The following is a 27,027-nucleotide window of genomic DNA, read 5'->3' as shown; positions in this document are numbered from 1 at the left end:
TAAGAACAACAACAATAATAAGTAAATGTAGAAAAATAAACTCTAGTCTAAGGTGGAAGAAGAGAAAAATAAAAACCCTAGAAAATTGTAGAGAAAAACTAAAGGAAACCTAGAAAAAACTAAACCTAAAACTAAGCTAAAGTATGTCTCTCTCCTCCTCAGCAATTTTTGGCTATTTTGAAGTGTGTAATGATGTCTTTTCGATATAAAAAAAAGCCCCTACACTTGCTTTGTGTGATTGGTGGGCTGAGAAGACAAATGTTGCCCTTTTTGTCCAAGTTTATCCCCTTAACGAATATGATATCACGATGCCCAAAAGAGGATATCGTGATATCTCGAGAAATTCTGAAACTTGGGGTCTTCCTTGGGAGGTGGATATCACGATACCATTAAAGGGAATACTTGATCTTCTACACTGTCGAATGTATTGCGATCCCAAGGGTTAAATATCATGATACCCTTGCCCTAGGTTCCATTCTTGTTCGTTTTCGACCTCTGATACAACCCTACTGCACTCAAGCACATGTTAGGCCTCCAAATGGAACTGGTGGCCAATTTGGGTAAAAAAATGGTCATTTTCACTTATTATCCAAAAATATGAAAATAACAAAAAAAAACTATGTTAAAACTCTATTTTGCTTGAGACAAATCTCCTTAAATGCGTCGGACAAGCCTAATTTGCCACATCGATTTGTGGAAGATCAGCACTCTCAAGAACAAAGTCATGAGGGCCATGTACGCCCAAAGTAGACAATATCTTACCGGGTTGGGCGTTGGTTATGACATATCCACCTTAGGCTTTACTCCATCTTTTCCATTGGTCAAGGCTAGCTTAGATCACTCTAGACAATCCCGCAACCTCTGCAGACCACTACGAAAGAAGCATTCCACTAGCTTCTTCTTGCTCTCTTTTCCCTTGGCTTCAACACTACTCACAATCGAACCAAGGTTCATGGGCACTTCTTCCGTCTCATTATCCTCTTTGATAGCCGAAAACACAAATATTTTTAGATAGTTCCTTACTATACATGGACTATTGCAAAGAAAGTATTTATCTCGCCCCATTTTTATTCAGGTTCTTTTTAGTTTTCACTTTTCATTTTGTGGTTTCTCATTGCCACTGTTGCCACTATTACCGTTTTCATCATCACTATGTCCCTCTTCATCTTCCTCATGCTCTCTCCTACTATTACATTTCCCTTTGGGCTTGGAATACTCAAACTTGTCTTTCCTCAAAATAAGGTTGAAAAATGACTTTACCTCGACCATGGCTACAATAAGCTCAGTGATACCTTATCGACGCATCTTTTACTTCACCCAAGGCTTCAACTCATCTTTAAACAATAGTATGCTTCTTTCTCACTCAAGTCAGATATCTGAAGCATCAACTTGCTGAACTCTCGAGCATACTGTGGATAAAATTGCTTCTTCAACTCTCTTTGAGACTCCTCATAAGTCCCAATAGTCGTCCCACCACATTTCTCATCCGTGGAGCTATGACGCCACCACAAAAGAACAACATCAGTAAAATAAATCGAAGTAGTGTTTACCTTAGTGGCATCATCCTTGATGCCCATCGCTCAAAAGTATTGCTCCATCCCCTAGAGAAAGTTTTCCACTTCACTCGCGGACCTTGTCCCCTTGAACTCTATCTGCCTAGGAAAATTCATTGATCATTGCTTCGACCTCAAAGCCAACATCTCATTGCTCAAAGTAGCCTTGTAAATCGTGTTTTCCCCATTATGCTCTGCGATTTCTTCCTTTAAGGCTGACACCATAGCTTCGAGAGCATTATCCCTCTCTGTTAGCTTGTTCATAGTGGAATCGAGAGAATCAACCACAAAGTTCTTGAGTTGATCCCTCAGTGAATCCAACTCATCGGTGCATATCTCAACCACCTCAAGTGTCTTCCTCATGTCCCTCCATAGACTCCTCGAGATTGACCACTCGTCCTTCCAAAGTCGACAACATGCCCCTCAATCGACATGCTTTCCTAACCCTCCTACGGGTCTCTATTGGCTCAATCTCATTGGTAACTTCTTTTGACATCTCAAACAGTGCCTTCGCAACCTTAGCTTAGGTACCAACTGTCACGAGGCTAGATTTTTAATCTCGTAATCCATGTGGCCTTAGGTTATTCCTCGTTTCAAATACGCTTAAGTTAGCCTAACTCTCACAAAGTGAGGATTATCGTTGAATTCCTCTAAGGCACCGAAATTATAGCCGAAGTAAACTCAAAACGAAAGAAAGCACAAAAGAGTAGAATATCCACAGAAAAGCAATGCTTGCAAAGTATTTGAGTAAATGCTATCAATTTAGTATTCACTGCTAAAGAATGAAATACAATAGATGATTACAACTAAGGGGAGGCTCTCTATTTATAGTTGAGCTCCCCCAAAATCGACGGTATAGATCAAGTTACAGCAATGGATGAGATTGAAGCATATCTACAATTAAGGAATTTACATAATCTCATAGGTTAAAAAAAATCAAATCTTATCAGATTACATATCTTCTAAGATTACTTTCCCTATTTACCAAGGTAGCCCTAATTTCCTATAATTGTCTCACTAGGCCACCAAGGCTTCAAGTAGATAAGCTTCATCACTTATTCTTTGAATCAAGCTAGCTATCATGGGTCAAATGAGCTACATTTAATATGTAAACCTTCGTGGGACGTTCTTTGTACTTTGGTCATAGGCTTTGAACTGCGGCCCGTGACACTTGGCTAAACATCTATAGTTGGTGATGGATACAAGGAAATTCTTCTAGAGAGCCGTAAAGTCTTCCAATATGGTGCATCAATCATATAATCAACTTTGACCTATCTACCTCATTTCTTGACACCTAACAAACAACATCACCATAAGCCCTAAAGTATTAAAAATAAACATGTAACGTATTGTTGTCTCATTTTGACCAACTACCATATCTTGGTTCTTGTTATTCTATAGTTAACATATAGTTATCTTGTAAAGAGAACAATTTGTTGAGAATCTCTGAAAAAAATTTTATGCATATATAAGTAAATTCTTACTAAGGAGGGGGACTATTTAACATGAACAAGAAAAATCAAGTAGGGAAGTGAGTAGTAGCTTCGGTTTGGCACCTCGGAAATGTAAAAGACTATGTACAAAATACAACCACTTTAGATTACAATTGCTTCAAAACCCTTATTTTTTAAAATAAATTTGTTTATATTTTTAATATGTTTAAATTAAATTAAGTAGAGATAGTAGTTAATTTAAAACAAAAGTAAAGAAATTCGTAAATTTTAAATATTTTTTATAGTTTATTTGATTTTTTACAATTTTTATAGTTTTTTTCTTATAATTCTTAGTGAATTTCTAGTTCTTTTATTTTTCTATTCTTTTAATATTTGATTATGTGGTGAAATGACATGCCAACATTAGTTACGCATGGCATGAAATGTATTTATCATCTTGTGTCTCTGTTTATCGTGTCAACAAAATGTAATGGTTAATATTAACATAGGAGCTTAATTAATTTTTTTGTCGATAAGGGCTCCATTGGGTGAAATTTTTCAATTAGGGCTTAATTTTTTTTTTTGGTAAAATAAAGAAGGTTGTACACCCTAAGCAAACTTAAACATAAAGCAAGACTATCAAGAGAATGAAATAAGATAATTTCTAATGGCTAAAGTAACCAACCTCAAAGCTAACTTCGCCATCACATTTGCAACTTGGTTTGCTTCTTGTCGCACTTGTCTAACCTACATGAACCACTATCAGTTATGCATTTCATTTTTGTTATTGCTGAGGCATATCGAGTAGAGAATTGTTGAGCAGCACTCAGCAATGCCAACTACAGATTACCACTACGGTGGTTACAAACTTACGTTATTTGGTTTAGCAATTTAATAAAGATAATATTTGGACTTGATTATGTGTTGTTTTATTGAAGATAATATGTTCCATCTATGGAAAACCAATCCTTGGCATTTGAACATTAGATTGGATTCAAGTGAATCAAATAATCCATAGAAACATGGAGGATCAACTAAGATTGTGTGCTATTTCAAAAATTAGATCATTAATTGATTATATTTTGATTATTTTGATTGTATTAGCTATTTTTAAAGAGTTAATTTGTATTGACTTAAATGATATGTTAGCAAGTCGAGATTAATATATGCTTTGAGGCTTGTATAGGTTATGTATGAGAGCTTACTGAGTGAATTCTAATTTTTTCATTGAAGGAACGATTGTGTGAGAGAGTGAAAATTTTTTATTGTAAACATTGTTAAGAGTGTTTACTACCCAAGCTCTCATGGGAAGGATTTGGAGGTAAGAGTTCCAGTCTTTAGGTGCAAGGGTAAGGTCTCTATACTTGGAAAGTGATAGAGTGTGAATCACTTGTTGTATTCATGACTAAGGATAGTGTAATTTCTCACTAAGTTAGGCTCCACAGGTGTAGGGAAACCGAATTGCATTAACAAATCCTTGGTGATTTTTGTTATTTGTTTCCATAGGTTCACAGTGCCAAGCTGTAGTGCCCAGTGTAGTCTAGCACATCTATTGCACTTGTTGTGTTAGGAAAATAAGCAACTTAAGGTACCAACAATTGGTATCAAAGCAGACATGTAACGTATCTAGTGGTGAATCCTAGAGTTGGTTTTTGCAGACCAAAATATAAATCCCATTTTGAATTCGACACAACAGTTTTAAGCCAATTTTGAATATTTCCAATTACCCAGTCGTTGCACTCCAATGTAAAAAATTGAGCCACACTATAAGTAGGCAAGACACAAAACCAAAAATCCTTGACAATTTCATAGTCCCGTAAAACATGCAAAATCTTTTCTACTGTGGACTATTTTGGATATGGAATTAGACCATAGACTATCATTTTCACGTAGATTTTTTATGTTCTTATTTAAAAAACCTTATGAGTTGGTAACAAACTCGAAACTTTGTAATATAATCGAAATCAGAGACCCAAAATTCAATGAAAGGCAAGTCAACACCCTCCCAAGAAATTGTGCAATTTCTTAAAGTTTGTGCTTGGTTGTCTATCAAGCTGTTTGATGTGAAACTTCAAGTGTTTTATGTAATCGAAGTATTGTACATAAGTCAATTTTCAAATTTTAAATAAAAATAAAAGGATTCAAAAAATCGAACCTAATGATATATAGGTCATGCAATTCCTAAAGTTTGGGAAAGAAATCAATCTTTTTTATTTATTTTCTTGAATGATTTCAGATTCTTGACTTAGTAGAGGCTCTACTATTAATTCAAATTAAAGAGAAAGTCTTAATTTTGAAATTAAACTCTAGAATCATAGGTTTTATTGAAACCATATGTTAAAGTTTCCAAAATCGATTCTAAGGTTTATAAAAGTCCAAAAGTCAACATTCTCTTAATTCAAAACCTAGCCGTTTTTCATGAACTTTTGATTTATGGAGAAAATAAGTTCTTACAAGGTTCATGACATGTTCATGAAGGTTTGTAGTGATTTGGTCCATATCAAGGTGGTCTAAGACTCAAAGTATGCTTTGCTTAAACTATTAAATCTTTTACATTTTTTTCTTTTTTCCTAAGATGGAAACATGAAAATGTTGGTTGGACTATTAATAATATTATTCATGTTATCAAGTGAATGATTGATGATTGAATAAGCATGCCATGTATGTTTAAAACATGCCATTTAGAAGGATAATGATTTTTATCTTCACACATAAATACTTGTTTAAAAACCTTAAATAAATTTTTAAATATTGATTATGAAGATCCATGGCCTCCATTAAAGGTTTCCATAAGAAAGCAAAGTAACGCCTCAAGTTGATTTTATCCCAATCATAAGATACAAGTTTAATGACCACGTTTGTTATCCATATGAACAAATTTTTAATTGTTCATAAACATCATTCAATTATGTGTTCAAAAATATATTCATGAACACATCTTTTTTAATGTTTAAGAATAAATTCATTTAATTTAAATGAACGATAACAAATAATAAATGAATATGAACACAAATTTGAAATTCTTATTAAATATGAACAAGCTTAAAAAATCAAAATGGTTCTCGACTGGCACTTCATGTTGGATTAATTTATTTTTTTACTAAATTATGAAGTAAAAATTTGAAAGTCAATATATACTCCAAAAGTTCTTATAATTTTTGTACATTTGGAATTTAGTCTTTTACTTTTTTAGAATTAGATATTCAAATCCATTTATTAATATCATTAAAATGCTTCTAATAAATTTGTTAGTATTACATATTAAAATAAATATATATATTTACTTGATATCCATGTTATAAAAAAAATAACACTGTAATAAATTTAAATTTCACAGAGATCTTTAACAGTGTTAACAATTCTTAAAACTTCATATCAATATTTCAAAATAAAATATTTAAACTAGCTTATAACATGTTGAGGTATCAAATTATGTAAAAGTTTAAAGTATAAAGATTAATAATATTACAAAAGTATAAGGATTAAAACTAAAATCTGACCATTACATATCATATAATATGTAAAGAAAGTAAAAGGTGTCATAAAAGTCTTTCCTGAAACGGAAACTCATTTATCCAGACTCGATTTATTTAGCCCTATTTTTAGAAACCGAAGAAATTGTAGTGTACCTTTCCTTTGTAATGCATGCGGTAAAAATTGTATTACTTTTATAATACTTTAGGGAAAAGACTTTTTAAAGAAACCAAAATAAATAAGAGAGATAGAGACTAGACTTGCTCATAGTTGGGTCTAGTCGAATTAGGGTCGGGCCTTAAAAATTAAGCCCGATCTTAGACTCAAGTCCGATTTAGCCCGAAAATTAAGTCTAAAATTTTATCTAAATCCGACTCAGATTATAAATGCTAAATTCGAACTTGAACCCGACTCGCCAATTTATGCTTTAAACAATACCAGACGATGAGAAAAACAATTCAAAAAGAAAACTCATTCAGATTAGGGCAAAACATCACTAGAATTAATGAAATCACCAAGTAGTTTAATTTGAAACTGAAAGTGATACATCACCTCCAAAAGACCTCATTGGATTAATGACACAGTAAACAAAGCCAGAACAAAAATGAAATTGGCGGTACCAGGAAGGAAAACATGGATTGTGAAAAATCAACTACAGAAATTAAATCAAAATGTCAAGATAGAAGAACGAAAATCTTGAAGTATGGTGCATATATATCCAGCATACTAGTGGGATGGCGATGACTGAATGCTGGAGAAGAGAATGCTACAGTAGTGGTGAATGTAGGTGACAGAAGAGCAGCAGGAAGACGAACGACACAACGATGATGGGCACAAAACTCAGGAAGCGGGAGACGGAATGGCGGATAGAGTGGTGAGCGGGAGACGGACAGGCAGCGGCGTTTGAAGTCACTGGTGGAGGTGGTGAGCAGCACTAGGTATTTTGATTTTAGAAACTGGTAGTGAATTAGGGATTAAGAATCGAGAATAAAGGTAATTAGGGATTAGTAATAACTAATAAGGGGAATAAGGGATTCACATTTGACAATAGTAAGCCAAGCAGTAGCTCAGTATATGGGAATAAGGGATCCACATTTGCCCAAAGTTCGGTCGAGCCTGATTTTTAAGTCAATTTTTCAGTTTTATATTTTCACCCAAACCCTTCCCATGGACAGGTCTAATAGAAACTATTTTAGTAAGAATATTTTAAGAGTTTGGGTATACAATGGCCCTCATCTACCTCCAAATCACAGTTGATCACCTTATACTTCAACTTTTTATCTTATTTCTTGATGTTGGCCCACTTTCCCTTGGAGTTGGGTTTATTTTTTCTTTTAAATCTCTATTTAATTTAGTGTTAGTTCTTTTGTGTTCACTTCAGTTTCTTGCTTTTAGCTTATATCTTCTTTACTTTTTCCTAGTTAGATTTTTGTTTTGATGTTTTCAATTACAAACACTACCCTAAGAAAAACTTTGTTACAATTTGGGTAGGTTTTGCTTGAAATTACATGCATGTTATCATTTTTGTATTTGAAATTTCTAATGTTATATAGAAGGAAATGGAAATTCTATCTCCTAGTGCTACATGTTATTTCTGTAGCACAAAATGGACGTTAGTAGAGAATAAGATGTTCAAAAACACCTTGGCATTGCACGATAAAGAAACCTCGGATCGATGGTAGAAATTGGCTTCCATGATCCCAGGGAAAACCATAGGAGATTTAATTAAGCAATATAAAGAACTAGAAGCCGATGTTAGCAATATAGAAGCAAGGTTGGTTCTAGTTCCTAGGTTTATAAAGGGAATGATTAAAATAGAAGCAAAAACAGATAAAAAAATTTGAGTGAAAACAGGATGAATTATTGTTTCATTAACATGAAAGGTTAATACTAAGATTACATGAATCATAAAGCTTAAATAAGCTAAAAATAATAATAAAAAATAATTATAACTTGGCTTAATCGAGTGACTAGATTCATATAACTTTCTTTTTCATTGGCTGATTTTAATCTAATCAGCTGCCACAATGCCTAATCAAAAAGTTATTATTGTTTTAGTATAAGTTGGAAACTTGTAGAGTAAAGAACTCATAGGTGAGCTCTCAAGTTTGGTGAGGTTAAAGTCTTGGTGAGCTCGCATATTTGGTGAGCTCGCAGTTCATATGGATGGTCATTTCGCAACACTCCTCATTGACCTCTATGCTTCGAACTCTAATATCATAACGCAACTTTTCAAACCTCATTTTCCCAAGAGGTTTTGTTAAAATGTCAGTCAACTGATCTTGTGAACTATAGTAAACTAATGACTTCCTTGGCTTGTTCCACTTCTGTCACAAAGTGATACTTGATTTTGAAGTGTTTTGTTCTAACAAATTGATACGATCACCAGTTTGTTGTTGTTGCCAATCACAAGTAAATCATCAACATATAATAAAATAATGAGAAGTATTTCATTACCAGTTTTCTTCACATATATAATGGGCTCGCTGATGCTTCTTTCAAAACCCATCTTTGTAAGGTGATTGTCAATTCTTTCATACGACGCTCTTGGTGCTTGCTTCAAACCATACATCGCTTTGTGTAGTTTATACACCTTGGCCTCACACCCAGGTATTGTGAACCCTTATGGTTGTTCGACATAAATCTCTTCCTTTAAATAACCATTTAGGAAGGCTGACTTCACATCCATCTGATGTATTCTCCAACCCTTTTAAGCAGCAAAAGTCAGTAGCAGCCTTATAGTGTCTAACCTCGCAACAGGGGCAAAGATTTTAGTGAAATCCACTCCATATTGTTTGTTAAACCCCTTCACAACCAACCTCGCTTTATATCTGTTAACTAATCCATCAGGATTCGTCTTGGTTCTAAACACCAACACCAATTGCTTTCTTGTGAACTGGTCTATCTACCAAATCTCATGTCTCATTTTTGTTGATCATGGTGATTTTATCATTCATAGCTGATAGCCATTCTGATTCTTGAGCAACTTCTTCAAAAGTGATTGGTTCTAACTTTGCCAGATTACACTGTTGATAGATTTCAGTGATGGACCTGGTTCCTCGTACTGGTTGTTCATCAACTTCATCATTTTCAATTTGGTTTCCAGTGATTCATAGATCAGGTTTTGGACTCATTTGTTCACACATCTCATCTTCTGTTGCAGTCCAATTCCAGATTTTTGTTTCATCAAACTTCACATCTACTTATGATCACTTTCTTGGTAAAAGGATTATAGATTTTGTATCCTTTCTTAACACTAGAATATGCAACAAATATCCCTGGTTGCAATCTATTGTCCAACTTGTTTCTTTTTTCTTCTAGAAAGTGAACAAAACAGGTGCAACCAAATATTTTTAAATGTCAAACAGAATGTGTAAAACCATACCAGGCTTTAAATGGTGTCTTCCCTTCAACAGCTTTAGTGGGTAGTCTATTTAGCAAGTAAACAACAGTGTTTACTGCCTTTGCCCAGAAATCATTTGGCAGTTTATTCTCAAACAATAAGCAAATAGTCATGTTTATAGCAGTTCTATTTTTTCTTTCACTTACACCATTCTGTTATGGAGTGTACACATTTCTTAGTTGATAATGGACACCAGCTTCTTCGCAAAATTTTTCAAATTTTTCTGAGGTGTATTCTTCCCCATTACCTGATCTTACCATTTTGAGCTTGCAGTCACTTTGGTTTTCAACCATGCCTTAAAATTGAAGAAGATTTTAGCCATCTTAGACTTGTTCTTCATAAAGTACACTCAACAGAACCTTGTACTGTCATCTATGAACAACACAAAGTATCTACTTCCATTTAGCGAACTTGTTTTCATGGGTCCACAAATGTCAGTATGTACTAAGTGCAATTTTTTAGTGGCTCGCCATTCTATCTTTGCAAGAAATGAAGATCACACATGTCTTCCAAGTTAGGATACCTTACATACGACATCATGATCAACCATATTTGATAAATTTTCAACTAAGTTATTCTTGGACATTTGACTTAAGTATTTAGTCAACATGTCCCATTGTTCTGTGCCATAATTTTGTTTCATCCAACGAGCTAGTATACGCTACTGAAGTTGCTAAGTTTTAGTTGACAGCAAAACTTCTATCTGACATCTTTGTTGATATGAGCTCGCATCCACTTGGATCAAGGATTAGACATTTGTTGTCTTTGAATACTACAAAGTAATTTTTCTCGAACAGTTGTCCTACACTTGGCAGGTTTTGGTCTATGTCAGGAACTAAAATAACATCTATAACAACTTTAGTACCTGATGGAGTTTTTATCAAAACATCTCCCTTTTCAAATGCTTCAATATACTGGTCATTTCCAACTTTCACCTTGGAACGAAATCTTCTGTCAACATTCTTGAAGATGCTCGTATTTGATGTCATATAACTCAGACAACCACTATTTACAAGCTAATTCTTTCTTACTCCGCTGGAGAGTTCGCATAGTGTGGTGAGCTGGGCTTCACAAGAAACTGTGAACATCAGTTCTTTTGCTTCTGCCATTTGTGCCTTAACATACTTTTGTTAAGTATGCCATTTGTTTTTGTATACTTTCTCTACATGGCCAAACTGCTTGCAATTTTTGCATTAACTGTTAGGCCTGAAACAACAAAACTTCTAAAGATGCCCCTAACTTTTTACAGTGTGAGCACAGTGGATATTTTTTCTTTCCACCTTCTTTGACTTCTCATTCTTATAAGACCAGCTCTTTTTTTCTTTCTGACTTGAAGAGGTCGCAGCATCTCTGTTTCTAGCTTGAAAAGGTCTTTCAACATGTTTTTCTTTTCTATTTGCCCTTCTTTGTTTTAGAGCATTGATTAGCTCTGAGAGTGAAATGGTCGATAGATCCCTTGAGTCTTCTAGTGAGGATATCTTTGATTCGTATCTCTTAGGAAGTGCGGTAATCACCTTTTTAACTACTCGACTATCCGTAAATTGGTCACCTAACAGTCTTATCTAGTTCACCACTGCCATGATTCGATCTAAATATTGTTTCACAGTCTCAACTTCTTTCATCTTTAGGTTTTCAAAATCTCGTCTGAGATTGATCATCTGACGTCGCCTTGTCTTATGTGATCCCTAGAACTCCTTATTGAGCTTATCCCAAACTTATTTGGGAGTTTCACAGGCCATGATTCTTGTAAAGATCACGTTTGAAACACCGTTTTATAGGCAGGACATCGCCTTGTATTTTTTGGCACATTCCTCACTATGTTGTTTCATTTAAGTGAGTGTAGGATTTGGCCTCAACACTGGTGGTTCTATTTCAACATTTACAACCTCCTAAAGATTAAAGGCTTGAATATAGGTTTTTATTTTTACTACCTAGATGTGGTAGTTTTCTCCTGTAAAAATAAGGGGTGGTGGTAGTGTAAAGTTTGCTGAAGACATTTTTATGAAAACAGGCCTTCAAAGATAAATGGCTCTTGATACCAATTGTTGGATATTTGATGAATGAAAGGATTGAAGCAGAAGCAAAAATGGATCAAAAATTGAGTGAAAACAAGATGAACTACTGTTTTATTAACATGGAAGGTTAATACTAAGATTACATGAATCATAAAGCTTAAATAAGTTAAAAATAATAATAAAATAATTACAATTTGGCTTAATCTAGTTACTAGATTCATATAACTTTCTTTTTCATTGGTTGATTTCAGATTAATTAGTTGTCACAATGTCTAATCAAAAAGTTATTATTGTTTCAATGCAAGTTGGCAACTTGCAGAGTGAAGAGCTCGCAGGTGAGCTCTCAAGTTTGATGAGCTTGTAGTCTTGGTGAGCTCGCAATATTAGTGAGCTCTCAGTTCTAGTGAGCTCACAGTTTGCATGGATGGTCATTTCGCAACACTGGGTACAACACTTCGCCATTCACATTAGGTAGCCATGGATTTGATGGATTAAAACAAATGTATGGAAAAAGATCTTCCACAAGCTAATCACCAAAGCATGAAAGGAAGAAAGGGTTCCTTGGACTGAAGAGGAGCATAAGTTCTTTTAGATTGATCGACATCTTTTTAAGCACTATTTCTACGGTCTTACTAAAATGATTTTTCAATGTAACTATCGAATATCAAAAAGTTAATGTAACTATCGAATACTAAAAAAACCCATATAAAAAAATCTCCTATCAAAAATAAAAAGTCAAATTATCCTATCGATTTCTTAGCCTATTTATACCTTATTTGTCAAGCTACTCGAATCAAATATTAAGATACTCAAATCACAATAATTTTCAAATTGTAGATTAAAATAGAAAAAAATATTGGATATTAAAATTTTTAAAAATGATTTTATGAATCAATTAAATTAAACTTAAGTTCGGTCTTTCCAAGTATTGGTGGAAAAAAAAAGCACATTACCACTTTTATTCCTAATTCAATCAACCACGTATATTAGGTCATAATTTAACACCTTCGGTTATCTTGTTTCAACTATTCTGATTCTTCTCTGATAATGCTTCTGGTTGATAAATCCAAAAAACAAAACCGATATGTTTGCAAGTGAAGCTCTTATCTGAAGCTCATTGACAAAGAGGGTATTCCTATGCTGCTTCACTGCCCCACAACATATTGGAAAATGATTTTTTTCTTTTGGGGGGTGGGGGGTTACTACAATTAAGAAGGAAAAAAAAACTATTAGACGGATTCAAGTTGTTCATGTACATATCTCACTAACTTGAACCGATGCAATCAAACCTTACAAGATTGTATATTGTTTCAAGTGTAACAATAAACAACTCAGATTACAACCATACATTTTGGGGCATACCATTTAATATCTTATTATTAGGTAAAAAACCAAAAATACCCTTTTTTTTATCAATTGCATGTATGCATGATATGAGATGTCACCTTTATATGCTTCTGGAAACACCATTAATCAACATCAAGAATTCAAAATAATTTAAAAAAAAAGAAAAAACAAAAGCCCTGATGAGCTGAGCCACGAAATTATTTTAACCTACATTAATATATTCACGAATTGTAATGACTTTCACCAAAAAGACTAAATGTAAAAAAAATAAACAATGTTGTTTAAGTATATTAACATTTCATCAATATATACAAAAATAAAATCAAACTTTTAACGTTTAAAGCGAAAATAGAAGACCTACAAGCACATAGAGCTAAAATAACTAATTTTCAAGCTCTCCAGTCAAAAGCTAAATACAGGGGCATTTTAATTTGACTATTTAGCAATTCTATCTTATGTATCCTATTCCTAGTATATTGCAAAAATGGAGATGTTCAAGATTTACCATAGCAGGGTGCTGTCTCAATGATGGCTTCTATATGTGCCCATATTGTGTATACTGCCTTATTTTGCCATTGCGTTGCTATCTTTTTCATCAGTTTTGACAGCCTTGACTTCAGATTCTGTTGGTGCTAGTGCTCTCACCACAGTGTCATGGTTGATAGATGTACCCTTTGTAGCGGTATTAACACCTAGGATGCCATCAATGGCCTTGAGATTATCTTCCCCTGATGGTGATGCATCCATGATACCTTGTTGACGAGACATATTTTGTATTTGTTCACCATTTTTTATGTTATTCAAGCTCTTAGCTTCTCCTGCTGAAGTTGATAAGCTAGCGTTGGCTTCAGCTTCAGCTAAAATTTTGGACTTGTGTTCAGAATCTTCTGGTTTTGATGCTTTGTTGATAGATGTACTCTTTTTAGCGTTATCAACTTCTGGGATGCTATCAAGGGCCTTGAGATTATCTTCCATTGATTGTGACGTGTCCATGATACCTTCTTGACGAGACATATTTTGCATCTGTTGACCATTTCTAATGTTATTGTTGGATCTAAGTGCTACAGCAGCAAGCTTCAACAGAATGCTTGTCGAGCAAGTCTCGTGACTTGCAGCAGAAACAAAGCAGAAAACTCAAATAGATTTTGAAGCAAAACTAAAAATGGAGAGCATATGGATGAAAACTTTTTGAATTCATTCAAAAAACTGAATATGGCTCAAAGCCAATACATAAACAAGCTTACAACTTGACAAAACAGTAGGTTAACCTAAACTTCACCTACTACCACTAACAAACTTAGTAACTTGAGCTAATTAACTTGTACAAATCAACAAAGCTGATTAATCAGCTCAATCACCATCAGTTTTACATCAAATATAAACCTAACATAGTTGAAATACAACTAAGTTACATTGCATTAACTTAAAAATACAAAATAAGTGAAAACACAGCTTGCTAGCTTGATGAACTTGCAGCTTCTGCATGTAGTGCCCTCGACAGTCTTGGTTGCTGCATGCTGACCATTGCTTCAACAGTTATTCTAGCGGTTAGTTTCTCCTGCTGAAGTTGATAGGCTAGCATTGGCTTCAACTTCAGCTAATCTTTTGGATTTGTGTTCAGAATCTTTTTGCTTTGATGCTTTCGCAGCAATGTCATGGTCGTTAGATGTACCCTTTGTAGCATTATCAACATCTGGGATGCTATCAATGGCCTTGCAATTATCATCCATTGATTGTGATGTGCCCATGATACCTTCTTGTCGAGACATATTTTGTATCTGTTCACCATTTTTTATGCAATTCAAGCTGTTAGTTTCTCCTGCTGAAGTTGATAGGCTAGCATTGGCTTCGGCTTTGGCTAATCTTTTGGATTTATGTTCAGAATCTTCAACAGATCCTGGACTAGTTTCCCGGGAGGTATTTAATGGTTCCATGATAGCCTCTATTTTACCTAATATCCGGAGCGCACCTTCAAGAACATCGTCCTTGATCTCTTTGTTGGTTACATTATCAGATACTGACTCATTCACCTTGCAAATACGGTCAACTTCAGCTGCAGAATTCTGAGAAAGATTCCAGATCGATGTCAGTAAAGGATGGATAGGTAAAATAACTAGCTGACTATTGAAAATAGCTAAATATCAAGTTTGAGACTATTATAAATGCTGTAGGTATGGGAACTTTTAAAACAGCTAGGAAAACAGCAGAAGGAAGTACATATGTGAGTAATTTATTTGCAAGCACGTATTTAGAAGACATGTTATCCAGATTTCTTCTAAAGTATCCATATCCGGTGTTTGTGTCTAACACATATTCAGTCATGGATACAGGAGAACACACATACATGTATCCGATATTCATTTCCGGTTCTGAGTAATATAGATTAGAAGTATTAAAGAAACAGTTCTTACTTTCAAAAGGAAACAGTTCTTCAGTGAAGGAGCAAATAAGAGAACATCTTATTTTCATTCATCATTTAATTTCTTAGAGGACAATAAATACAATATTTCGTAGCTATTTGGTATGTAAATGGTGCTTTAAATTAGTATTCCTTTTTCTTTTGTTATAGTTCCCTTCTCACAAAGCAGGATTAATTAAAAATATGAATGTTTTACTTTATAATAATGTATTACCTCTCTTTCTTTTGCAGTTTCAACAATCGTTGTATAATCACTTTCAATTGCTTCTGTTTTGTTCAGATCAGCTTCCAGTTCATTTAATTTTTCAGGTCCCCCGATGCCCTCCTGTCCGATTGAGAATTGGAATTCATCTTCCTTAGTTGTCAACTTCTCCCCTTCTTTGCCAATGACTCCTAAATCATAGATATTTACGACATTGCTGCCTTCCTTAAAGACCTTCCTAGGAGAATTTGTTGGTTCCTGACAATTTAACAAGCAACGCGGTTAGTACTTCACCAGTTTACAGCACCGCTAGCTGATTTAAAATTTTCATTTATTACAAAAAGATGTACTAGGAACATCTCATGAATCAGAAACATATATGAAAAACAATAAGTGAATAACCTAATGTTAGAAATTACTGCTAAATCAAAACTGAAAAGATTCTGTAATGTTGTTGTAATTTGGTGCCAACTGAGTAAAGCAACAAGTATGGAGATCTTTTTCCAAAATTATCGGGATTGCTTTTTCTCTTACCATAGTTTCAGTATCATCTGATTTAGCATTTTCCTTTCCTGATTTTGATGGATCAATTCCGGTGTCATATTTAATCATTTTGGCTGCCTTGACTTCAGATTCTGTTGGTTTTGATGCTTTGATGGTCATGTCATGGTCGATAGATGTACCCTTTGTAATGCTATCAACATTTAGGATGCTTTCAATGACCTTTAGATTTTCCTCCTGAACCTCCCCTGATTGTGATGCATCCATGACACCTTCTTGATCAGTCAAATTCTGTATCTTTTCACCATTTTTAATGTTATTCAAGCTATTAGTTTCTCCCGTTAAAGTTGATAGGCCAGCAGTTGCTTTGGCTTTGGCTAATCTTTTGGATTCGTCTTCAGTATCTTCAACAGATCCTGCATTAGTTTCCCCGGTGGTATTTGATGGTTCAATGACAGCCTCTAGTTTACCTAATATTCGGAGGGCTTCTTCACCTTCAAAAACATCATTCTTGATCTCTTTGTTGATTACATTATTAGCTACTGACTCATTAACCTTGCAAATACGATCAACTTCAGCTGCAGAGTTCTGAGAAAGGTTCCAGCTCAATGTCAACAAAGGATGGATCAGTAAAAAAACTTTCTGACCATCGAGTATAGCTAAATAACATGATTGAGATTATTGTAAATGCAGTAGCTACGGAAATTCTCTAAACATCTAGGGGAACAGCAGAAGGAAACATATATGTGAGAAATTAATTGTATGCGGTACGTAATTAGAAGCTATGCTACCCGAGCTCTTCATTTTTTCTAAGGTACCCATATTCAATGCCTGACTTATATTCGAAAATGAGTATAGGAGCACAATCCTCTAAATATATGAAAAAATTGAAAAAAGAATTTAAGCATACACACCTGTGTATCCATATCTATCACTCACTTGTGAGTCTGAGTGATATAGATATGGATTAGAAGTATTAAGGAAACATTTCTTCAATAAAGGAGAAAATAGGAGAATATCTGATTCTCATTCTTTATTTGGTCTTACAAAGGACAAAAGATTCAATAGTTTGCAACTATTTGGCATTTTTAAATTGGTATTCTTTTTTCTTTTGTTCTGTTTCTAAGAACAGAGGATTAAGTAAAAACATGAGAGTTTCACTTCAGACTAATGTATTACCTCTCTTTCTTTTGCACTTTCAACAATGCTTGTATAATCACTTTCAATTGCTTCTGTTTTGTCCGTATATACTTGTTGTTTATTTGATTTTTCAGGCCTGTTGATATCTTCTGGTCTGATTAAGAATTGGGATCCACCTTCATTAGTTGCCAACTTCTCCCCTTCATCCTTGTTAAAGACTGCTGAATTATTGATATTTACGGCCATGTTGCCTGCCTCAATGACCTTCCTTGCAGCCTGTACAGTTAAACAAAGCAACGCTGTTGTTACTTCATCAGTTTAAAGCCTCTCTAGTTGATAAGAAATTTTCATCTGTTACAAAAAATATGCTTCAAGGACATTTCATGAATAAGAAACATAAATGAGAAGCAATAAGTCAATAGTGTAATGTTAAAAATTACTACAAAATCAAAAAATGAAAAAGTGCCGTACTGTTGTTGTAATTCAGTGCCAACTGAGTAAAGCAAATATGGAGATCTATAAGTTTTAGGATAATCTGATTTCCTTGGATCAATTCTAATTTCATATTCAACTTTAATCTTCCTTCAAGATACTCAGTAGAACCAGGAATATTTTCCTGGATGGTTTTGATAGCTCTTTACATGCTGGAAGTTCTTTATGATTACCACAAACACACGCACGGGGCGAGGGCCAAGAATGGAGGTTGTAGGCATAAAAGAAAATGGAAAAGGTACTTAAAAGTGAAGGACCATGTTTATATACTTGGATTCATAAGCCTCAAACATTATATATGATTTCAAGATTTGTCTAATGTATGAAAAGACGAAGATGGAATGTTGATACTCTCATACTGACCTCCAATGTTCCAAGACCGCAACTACTGAATGAGCGATTCATTGAACTCCAAACAAATTCATGAGAAAATCGGGGCCTGTTAGAAGTAAAGTTTTCACGTGCTTGTTCATATGCTAAATTGTGCCTCAGTATATCTTCCCTAACAGACTGTGATAGATTTCGTTGTATTCGTCGTGCAACTTCTGGTATAGGCATTTGATCTGCCAAGATATTTTGTGGTAATACAGACCTTGGAGATGAAGATGAGCTCACAGAAAATTGGTCAAGCATCAATCTTCGATTTAGAGCCCTTGCAATAGATTCACGTAATCTTTGTTCCAATATATTGTTCTCTGAAACATTTTGATCAACTATGATATCTGGAGCAGATTTTAATTTGTCTCTGCTTCGAACTGCCTTTCGTGCATCCCTAGCTTTATGCTCAGTTAAGGTTTGAGTATCTTCTTCAATAAAATTTGAAGGATGGCTTTCCTTTACTTCCTTTCCAGATTCCATGGTACTTTTACTCTCATAAGATGTTTGTAAACTGCCATGCCCGCAGTTGCTGGAATCTTTATGAGTTTCAGAGTTTATATATGTTGGAGGGGATGCACCATTCTCAGTTATTTCTATTGAAGATAGTGAAATTTTGCTATTCAAATTTTGCTTGGTTTCATGTTCGGATGGAGAGATTGAAGCAACTTCAGCAGATTCCTCTTCAATAATATCATGTAATTCTTTTAGTCTTTCTCGATTTGCCTCTTCTCTTGATAGGTTAAATGAACCTCCCCACGGTTCTTCACTTTCGGAATTGATATCCCTTTCAACATCCCCATCATATATAACTGAATCACCATCAGCAGGTGAAGTTGTTCCATCAGTTGTTAATGGAGGTGAACCAACTTCTGAGACCTCAACTTGCAAGTCAGAAGCTATGGAAAACGTTGGGGTATGGCACTGTCGCCTATATGTACTGTAAAATGAATGAATGTCTACCCTACGCCTTTCAGATGGCGACGGGCTGGAATCAAAGGAAAGTCTGTTAATAGCTCCCCCCTTAGGAGGAATTGCAAGTTTAAGGGCCCTTTGCACATGATCATTGCGTATCCCAGGAGATTTACTTGTTTGATCTAAGATCGATTCTGTGTTTTCGGATGAAGATGAGTCACAGGAATTGTTGTTTTTAATTGAATCTGTCTCCATTCTGACTTCACTTCCACTATCTAATCCTGGCTCCAGATCTTGAGGGTGTTCCATCTTCTCTCCTTCTACTTCGGTCCTATTGTGTGGGATTTCTATATTCTTTTCCCTTTTCTCTTCGGATAAGTTTACCGCCTCATTGTGATTTGATTCTTCTAGCTCAACAGGATCAATATCATTTTCTATACCGGAGGAATTAAGCTGGTGGTGACCTCCTTTGTCAGATGAAAAGGTAAAATGTTAAAATTATTCCATTAGATAACAGCAGACTTTAAAAAGGGAAAAGAAACTTCTATACCAAATTTGAAGTAATTCCATTGATTCAATAACTACATACTGAGATATTAGGGTTTTGATGGCTATGTAGTTCAATAGGATGATCAAATTATTTTCTGGAATATGTTTGTCCCCCTTACCTCTAGTCTAAAAAGTTTTTCTTAAGTACTCTTTTTGGACACAGTTTTAGGCAGGGCCTTGTGGAAATTCTTTCTTCACAATTGTTATCCACAGAATAATGACTTAAATAATTTGATTATGTACCTCAAAGCTTTGAAACAACCAATTCTACAGCCTATCCGTTAAACAGAAAAACCAAATAAAAGAAAGATCTCAACAATGAAAAATATATTTAAGTTATTATCTTGATCTTACCTGGCTTCCATTTAAAAAGCCTTTTCTCACCGCTATAATACGGGTTAAACTCGGCACCATATGGATATTGAGAAGTTGGAAATGTAAACAAAGGTCCGTGACGGAAGCTTTCGTGTCTGCAGAAGAGATTGGCTGGCATGAATTCTTGTTGGAAATTATCGGCCATAAGGTTGGGTTTTTCTTCAAGTGGATCATAAGGTAGGTCAAATGAATTCTGTTTAGGCAACAATAAGGAAGGGGCTGAACCAGGCATTGGTAAATCGTCTTCATCAAGATGACTTGAAAACTCACCATTGTTGATTTTAGCGGTTAGAATGGGAGCTATTTGAGAAGGAGGAATACCATTGATACCGATCAGGCTTTTCTCAATTGCCATTCTAAACAACTTTTTTGCTCTACGTTTCGCAATTAAACTTTGCAGCCTTTTGTTTCTTTCCAACTCAGCTAACCCAAGATCCATACGATTCGTAGCCTTATTCCCAGCATCATTCGCTTCTTCCAAGCTGTTGACACCACGAGCATGAGCACGAGGACCTGTTCCTGATGACCCTTGAAAGCTATCATCCAACACCCGATGAGGTTTCGATGTCTCACTATCAAAGACCAAATTCAGATTTCCAGTTTCGTCATGGGGGGAACCCTCTCCATGTTCACTGCTGGAACTTCCTACCCTATCGAAGGTAACCTTGGAATTTTCTTCCAAGAAATTAGTTTTACTAGACGGACTATCACAAGTACTTCTCACAAAAAGCATGTCTTTTTCCTCACTATGTTTTCCATCCCATTCTAGCACTTCCTTTCGAGCATTTCGTCTAACACTTTTCTGGAGTCGCAATGAAGCCTCGTTTGATGTATTTACAACTTTTCCATCTGCACTCTCTTTTTTCTTTAGCCATCGGGATGCAGCATACTTGGTTTTGAAATAAAATCGGATAAAAACAGCAGTGCAGACCATAATAGGGGAAGTGTACATAAAATACAAGAAAACATGAGGGAAAAATATGTACAAAAGGAAAACAAAGATCAAAAACCCTGAAATATCTGGGTATTTTCTTCCAAATTTATAGCAACAAATTCCAGAAAATCTAATAATTCTCCAGACAAAAAGTTGAATACCCTTTGCATCAATACTCATTTTTTAAAAAAAAAATATTAATTTATCTTCAGAAACAAAGCAATAAGAGAAACAAAAAATTGGGTGCTAATAATCCATTATACCTAGTAAACATCAAGGAAAGGACTAAAGAATTCAGCTAAAACATGCATTTCAAACATAATGGAATTCTCTCTTTTTTTAGCAAAAAACAGGAAGATGTAAAATAGGGGGGGTGAGGGAGTGGTTTTGGACATGGGGTTTTCGATTTGTTTTTTTTTTTAGAAAACTTCTTTTTGGTGGATAGCTTTCTTAGATCCTTCAATTTAGGGCTTTCTCAGCCATTTCTTTTTCTCTTCTTCCCTTGATTCGTGGGGACAATATAGGACAAAATAGAAAACAGGTATGCGAAGAAGTGACAGTTAATATTGCATCATTACCTGTAATATTTTACTCAACTCACCTGTAATATTTTGTGTGTGACCCATTTCTTTTTAATAAAAGCAGGGTAAGGGGTTACCAAGAATAAACCCTGTTTTGTTCACTTTATGGCTTTTAGCATTGAAAATATGTAGATATAATTTTTAATTGAATTAATTATTTGAAAAATAATTAAATCTTTAAATTATACATTAGAAGAGTTATACAGGTGTTGGTTCTAAAATGTACACCTTGCCAACACAATTTAAATCTATTTAACAGAATCGTTTTTATTTTTAATTATTTTATTAATTACTTACATATTTTTATATTATTATTTCTTTGTTGTACTATAATGCTTGTATCTATATCTCTATTTATATATAATATGTTTGTCTGTATCTATTCTTTTAATTAAGTCTCTAATTTATGGCAGTAGGAAATGGAATTTTTTGTTTTTAACTATGGAAGTCTTTTAGGAAATGTTTCACTTTTCAGCTTTCTCATTAATTAGGGTCTATCACCCTTTTAATGGTGAGTGACGGGTTAGGACATGTGTCATCTATGCAGCTTATTCTTATTCTTGTATTATTAATGGCAACCATTCAACATTTTATCAAAAAAATTAAGTTTCTAATTAAGTTGATGTCACAAGTCAACTAAATACCAATTCGATTAAGAAAATTATAAAAATATCTTTTTTTAATTAAACTAATTTATATCATTTGAAGGTATTTTAGTCTAGTTCTTGACTGAGTTTGTGTCACAAGTCAACCAGACACAAATTCGGTTAGGAAAATTAAGTCAACCATACCAATTTAGTTAGAAAATTTATGAACTAAGAGTACTTTACTCTTTTATTTTAACAAAAACCAATAAAAATATGTATATGATGTTTTTTTTTGTGAAAAGAAAACAAACTTAAGACAAACTAACTACACAGAGGACTTTTGAGCAAGGCTAACACTTGTTTTGACAATAGGAGAGATTGCTAACGCCTCTTTTGGGATCTTTTCAAACATCGTCAAGTTTTGTCCTGTATCAAAAGCCAATTTAGCCATACAATTTGCAATTTCGTTTAACTCCCTGGGAATATGTTGCATGACCCAATGTCCAACATTTGCTAAGAGTTAATGAATTCTTCTAATGAGGGTGGAATTTGAATCTGCCAAAGAGAAATCCTGAATAGCCTTGACCACCTCCAAACTATCTGTTGGAATCATCACGCCCTAAAATCGTTTATATTGGATAAGGGCCAACCCATCGAGAATGACCCACAAGTCAGCATCAAAGACGGAACATTCAGCCAAAAATTTGTTATATCCCATAATCCAATCCTCATTTCCATACCTTAGGACTCCCCCAGCTGCAGCAATTCCAAACATAGCTTGCACCGCACCATCAGTGCATAATTTAATCTAATTCTCCGGCATAGGAATAAATAGCCTTGGTGTCTGTTGTCTAGACAAATCCTTCCCATGAAATGAAGCAAACCGTTTTGCCCAGATGTATGGATTCTTAACAATGTCACTTACTTTTCAAGGAGACCCTTGGAAGATGAAAAGGTTCTAATTTTTCCATATTCTCCAGGCTATCAAACCAAATAAGCTCAACCAAACAACCTCGCCCATAGCTAGTTTAGAAGGATTAAGTAAATTAGACTTAACCCATTCATGAATATTACATGCAAAAAAACGCCCACACAGGTCATTTGACAAAACCAGCTTCCAAATTTCCTTAGCTGTAGGACAATCTCTGTTGGAATGTAAGATCCTCAAAATGATGTCCACACAGTCTACAAGAACTATTGTGCCCTATACCTCGCTTGACTCACTCCACATTAGTAAGTAGGCATTGTTTCAAAACAAGCCAAATGAAGAATCTAACTCTTTAGAGACCTTGAAATTTCCACAGAATATTCTATTTTGCGTCCCTCGAGCTCCACGATCTTTTTCGTAAACTCCAGTAGGCACTTTTAAGGGAGAAGAAACTAGTTGAAATTTGAGCCAAATAATCCTATCACAACCTACAGAGATGTGTGGCGGGGGAATACTCACAATACACCCAATAATCTCCTCCAGCAATCAAATGCGAAAAAGCTTCAAATTTCAAGTTCCCTCCTCAGTAATCATCTCACTAAGCAAACATTCTTGATTGATATTAGCATGAGACAGAACCTGGTGAATTAAAGGTCCCACATATGAAATTCACAAATCCTTCCAACAATGAATATTGTTCACATTTCCCACAGGCCAAAGCAGATTCTCTCAGAGTAAAGGCCAAACCTTAAAGAGTGCCCTCCAAAGGAAAGAACATCGTCCTCGCAAAATATCTTCTAGCAGCTCCTCTATAACACCCTATACCCGGTTCGGTCGTCGAACTCGAGCTACACGACGCTATTGAAGATAAATGAATAAATACATGTAAATTTGACATTTAGTAATCAAAAAAATCATTAAAACGTTCATAACTCAAGTATGTAATGATTTACACATCAATCTGAGTCTCAAACGAGCTTACGAAAGCTCTTAAAACATCCCGAAAACAAATAGGGACTTAGTTGTAAACTTAATAAAATATATGAAAATTTCAGTAAACAAGGGTCACATGGCCGTTTTGTCAAGCCGCGTAAAAAATTGTGGTCTTATAGACCTAGTTGTAAAATTTTGCACACATTCTCATAGCCGTGTGGCTGAGCCATGTGAGAGATTGAGACCATGTCAACATTCATGCATCTAAATTACCAATAGCACACAGCCTTATCAACCAACCATGTGATATACCCAACCGTGTGGCAAACTGTGTGTGCAGAAAAAAAGCATCTAATGTACAAATTTGTCTCAACCTTACACAGAGACCTATAATGCATTCATTTACTAACATCAACACCTGCTCAAATATTCACATTTCATGCTCAAAACATAACTTATAAAGCATTCCTAAATGTCTAATCAATATGCCACAATTGGCACCATAATCAACTAAACTATTTCAATCCATTCACCTATAACTTATGCATTCATCTAACTATCACATTCTAAAACCCTTAGCACACATTCAAGCTAGTCATACACATTTTCATATCATACAAGCATAAGTATAGTTCAACTTACCGAAACAATCCCATAAACTTGCTTTAATACAATACCTAAATAAACATACCAAATGGGCAAATTCATAAATTTGAACACACACACACATACACACACACACACACACACACACACACACACACACACACACATATATCACACCTATTACATGTCACTTATAACCGAACAAAATGAACCAAAGATTACTAATAGAGACGTTGGATAGTGTGAGTTCTGGAAGTGATCCGATAGCCAAGTTTCACAAAGATGCAATTATAGAAGATAGGAAAATAAAATGGGGTAAGCATTGTCATGCTTAGTAAATTCATAAGTACATAAACAATAGTCTTATCTTAGATTCACATTTAAGTAAATAGATTTAACTAGTTTAAGTCACTTTCCTGTCAAAACATTTTACAACAGTAATGTGAGTATATCACGGATTAAATCATATAATCTTCCCAAATCCATTCAATATGATACATAACAGTATCATCCAAACAAACTATAAAACATATGAATCAAGTTAATCAATTGATCAAATCTATTCTTAAACACATTTTTTTAATTCGTTACATACACAATCATATATCTTTTTCTTTTAAACATAGAGCACTATCACTACATGTCACAAGTACAAAGCGAACGTTTCATACATGTAAACTATAAACATTCTAGTCATTTTGATATAGTTTTCAAACAAATTTTAAACACACATTTATCATTCATTCAATTTCATCAGTTAACATTTCAATGTCATATAAACATATCATTTCTAAGCAACTCATGAAATCAATCAATATACTTTCTTTTAACAGGTAGCCCGATGAACTATAGCAAAATACTTTGGATACTTTGTTATCCACCAAAACACGCTAGAATGCTCAAACGAGCTAAACCAACCAAGAACATGCTTGGGCACTAGTTCCAAGCCTGAAAGCTAACATCTTCCCAGAAAAACGCCTGGGCACTAAGTGTCAAGCCCTAAGGCTGCACATCCTCCCCTAGAAGCATGCCTGAATCACTGTAAATACAACTTAGAAATTCGTAACAAATGCTGGATACCGGCATATTCAGTGAGCATATAAACATATCATCAGCCATCATCTCATATCATATCAAACCCGTACAACACGCAATATAACCTTATTAGCATGCCAGTCATATCCTAATCATTTACTACGTTCAAACAAACATTTAAAGAAGATTCATAATATTTATAAATTAGGGGCACTTCCATATTATTAGTACACATATTGTAAACAAGTCACATTCATTTCAAGTCCATATAAATCATGTTTCACAAGTATTCAATAGTTTTCAAATAAGTCATTTCCCACATTAGTATTAGTTTATAATATTTCAAGTTTCAAACAATATAAATAAATATAAATACACTATTCACCAACAACCAATGCATAAATGTACATTTCTATACACTATGAACTTACCTAATGTATTCGAATAACAAGTTGATTTGTAGGGACTATTCTATAATTTTTCCTTTTTCCTATTTCCCTCCGTGCGATTTAATCATTAATCTGTATAATAATTCATTTCACATTATCATCTTTTATCACTCTAAACCATCTTAATTCATGAATATAATATATTTTATTTATTTTTAACTATTTCCCTATTTTTTCATTTTTTCAATTTAGTCCTTAAAGCCGAAATTATTATATCTTTTAAATTCAAGCTTTGATTTTCAATCCAATTACAAATTCATAACTATACAACACTATAAAAACATAATTTTCAAAAATTTCATGAAAATATTTACATTATTACAATTTGATCCTTATACACAAAACTAACAAAATTTACTTAACAAATTAGTCTTTAAACATATCTAAGATTATAATCAAACTATTAAACATCAAAAACTTCAATTTTCATCAATAACAACTTTAGAAATCTTTAATAATTTTGAAAACGGAGATACGAGTTAGTTGGACCTAGTTGCAATGATTTCAAAAATATAAAAATTACAAGAAACAGACTTGAATCTTACCATCAATGGAGGATCAAAAGTTGATATTCAAAACCCTATTTTGCTTATATGGTTTCGGTAAATAGACAAGTTAAAGAAGAAAGAAAAAAATGGTTTGTCTTATTTTATTTTACTACGTTTATACTTTAGTTAAATTAATCTAATTATAATTAATTAAAACCCTGATTAAACTAATATTAGACATTTTTAATCAAAGTTGGTGGATTCCAATCATCACCCACCATCGTTTGGCCATA

General features: G+C 34.2%; 1 protein-coding gene across 1 annotated transcript; it reads right to left on the bottom strand.

Annotated features, from left to right (window-relative positions):
- Nucleotides 1-14,399: 14,399 nt before the first annotated feature.
- On the bottom strand, nt 14,400-21,570 carry LOC107949951 (uncharacterized). The gene is made up of 6 exons (XM_041090246.1): nt 20,173-21,570; nt 18,343-19,736; nt 17,527-17,763; nt 16,381-16,935; nt 15,859-16,104; nt 14,400-15,288 (listed from the first exon to the last, which is right to left on the bottom strand). The coding sequence occupies exons 1-6, from the start codon at nt 21,305-21,307 to the stop codon at nt 14,767-14,769; spliced, it is 4,089 nt and encodes a 1,362-aa protein (XP_040946180.1). The 5' UTR covers nt 21,308-21,570; the 3' UTR covers nt 14,400-14,766.
- Nucleotides 21,571-27,027: the final 5,457 nt, after the last annotated feature.

This window comes from Gossypium hirsutum, chromosome D03, assembly GCF_007990345.1.
Source record: "Gossypium hirsutum isolate 1008001.06 chromosome D03, Gossypium_hirsutum_v2.1, whole genome shotgun sequence".
NCBI lineage: Eukaryota > Viridiplantae > Streptophyta > Magnoliopsida > Malvales > Malvaceae > Gossypium > Gossypium hirsutum.
The sequence above is the reverse complement of the archived record's forward strand: the minus strand, read 5'-3'. Positions and strand labels throughout refer to the sequence as shown.

Excerpts from the sequence above, each read along its gene's own strand:
- LOC107949951 (XM_041090246.1), bottom strand. The coding sequence starts at position 21,307 with ATGAGTATTGATGCAAAGGGTATTCAACTTTTTGTCTGGAGAATTATT. Across the intron at positions 19,737-20,172 it reads GCTTTTTAAATGGAAGCCAG|GAGGTCACCACCAGCTTAAT; the intron begins GTAAGATCAAGA and ends CATCTGACAAAG. Across the intron at positions 16,105-16,380 it reads CAGATGATACTGAAACTATG|GAACCAACAAATTCTCCTAG; the intron begins GTAAGAGAAAAA and ends TTAAATTGTCAG.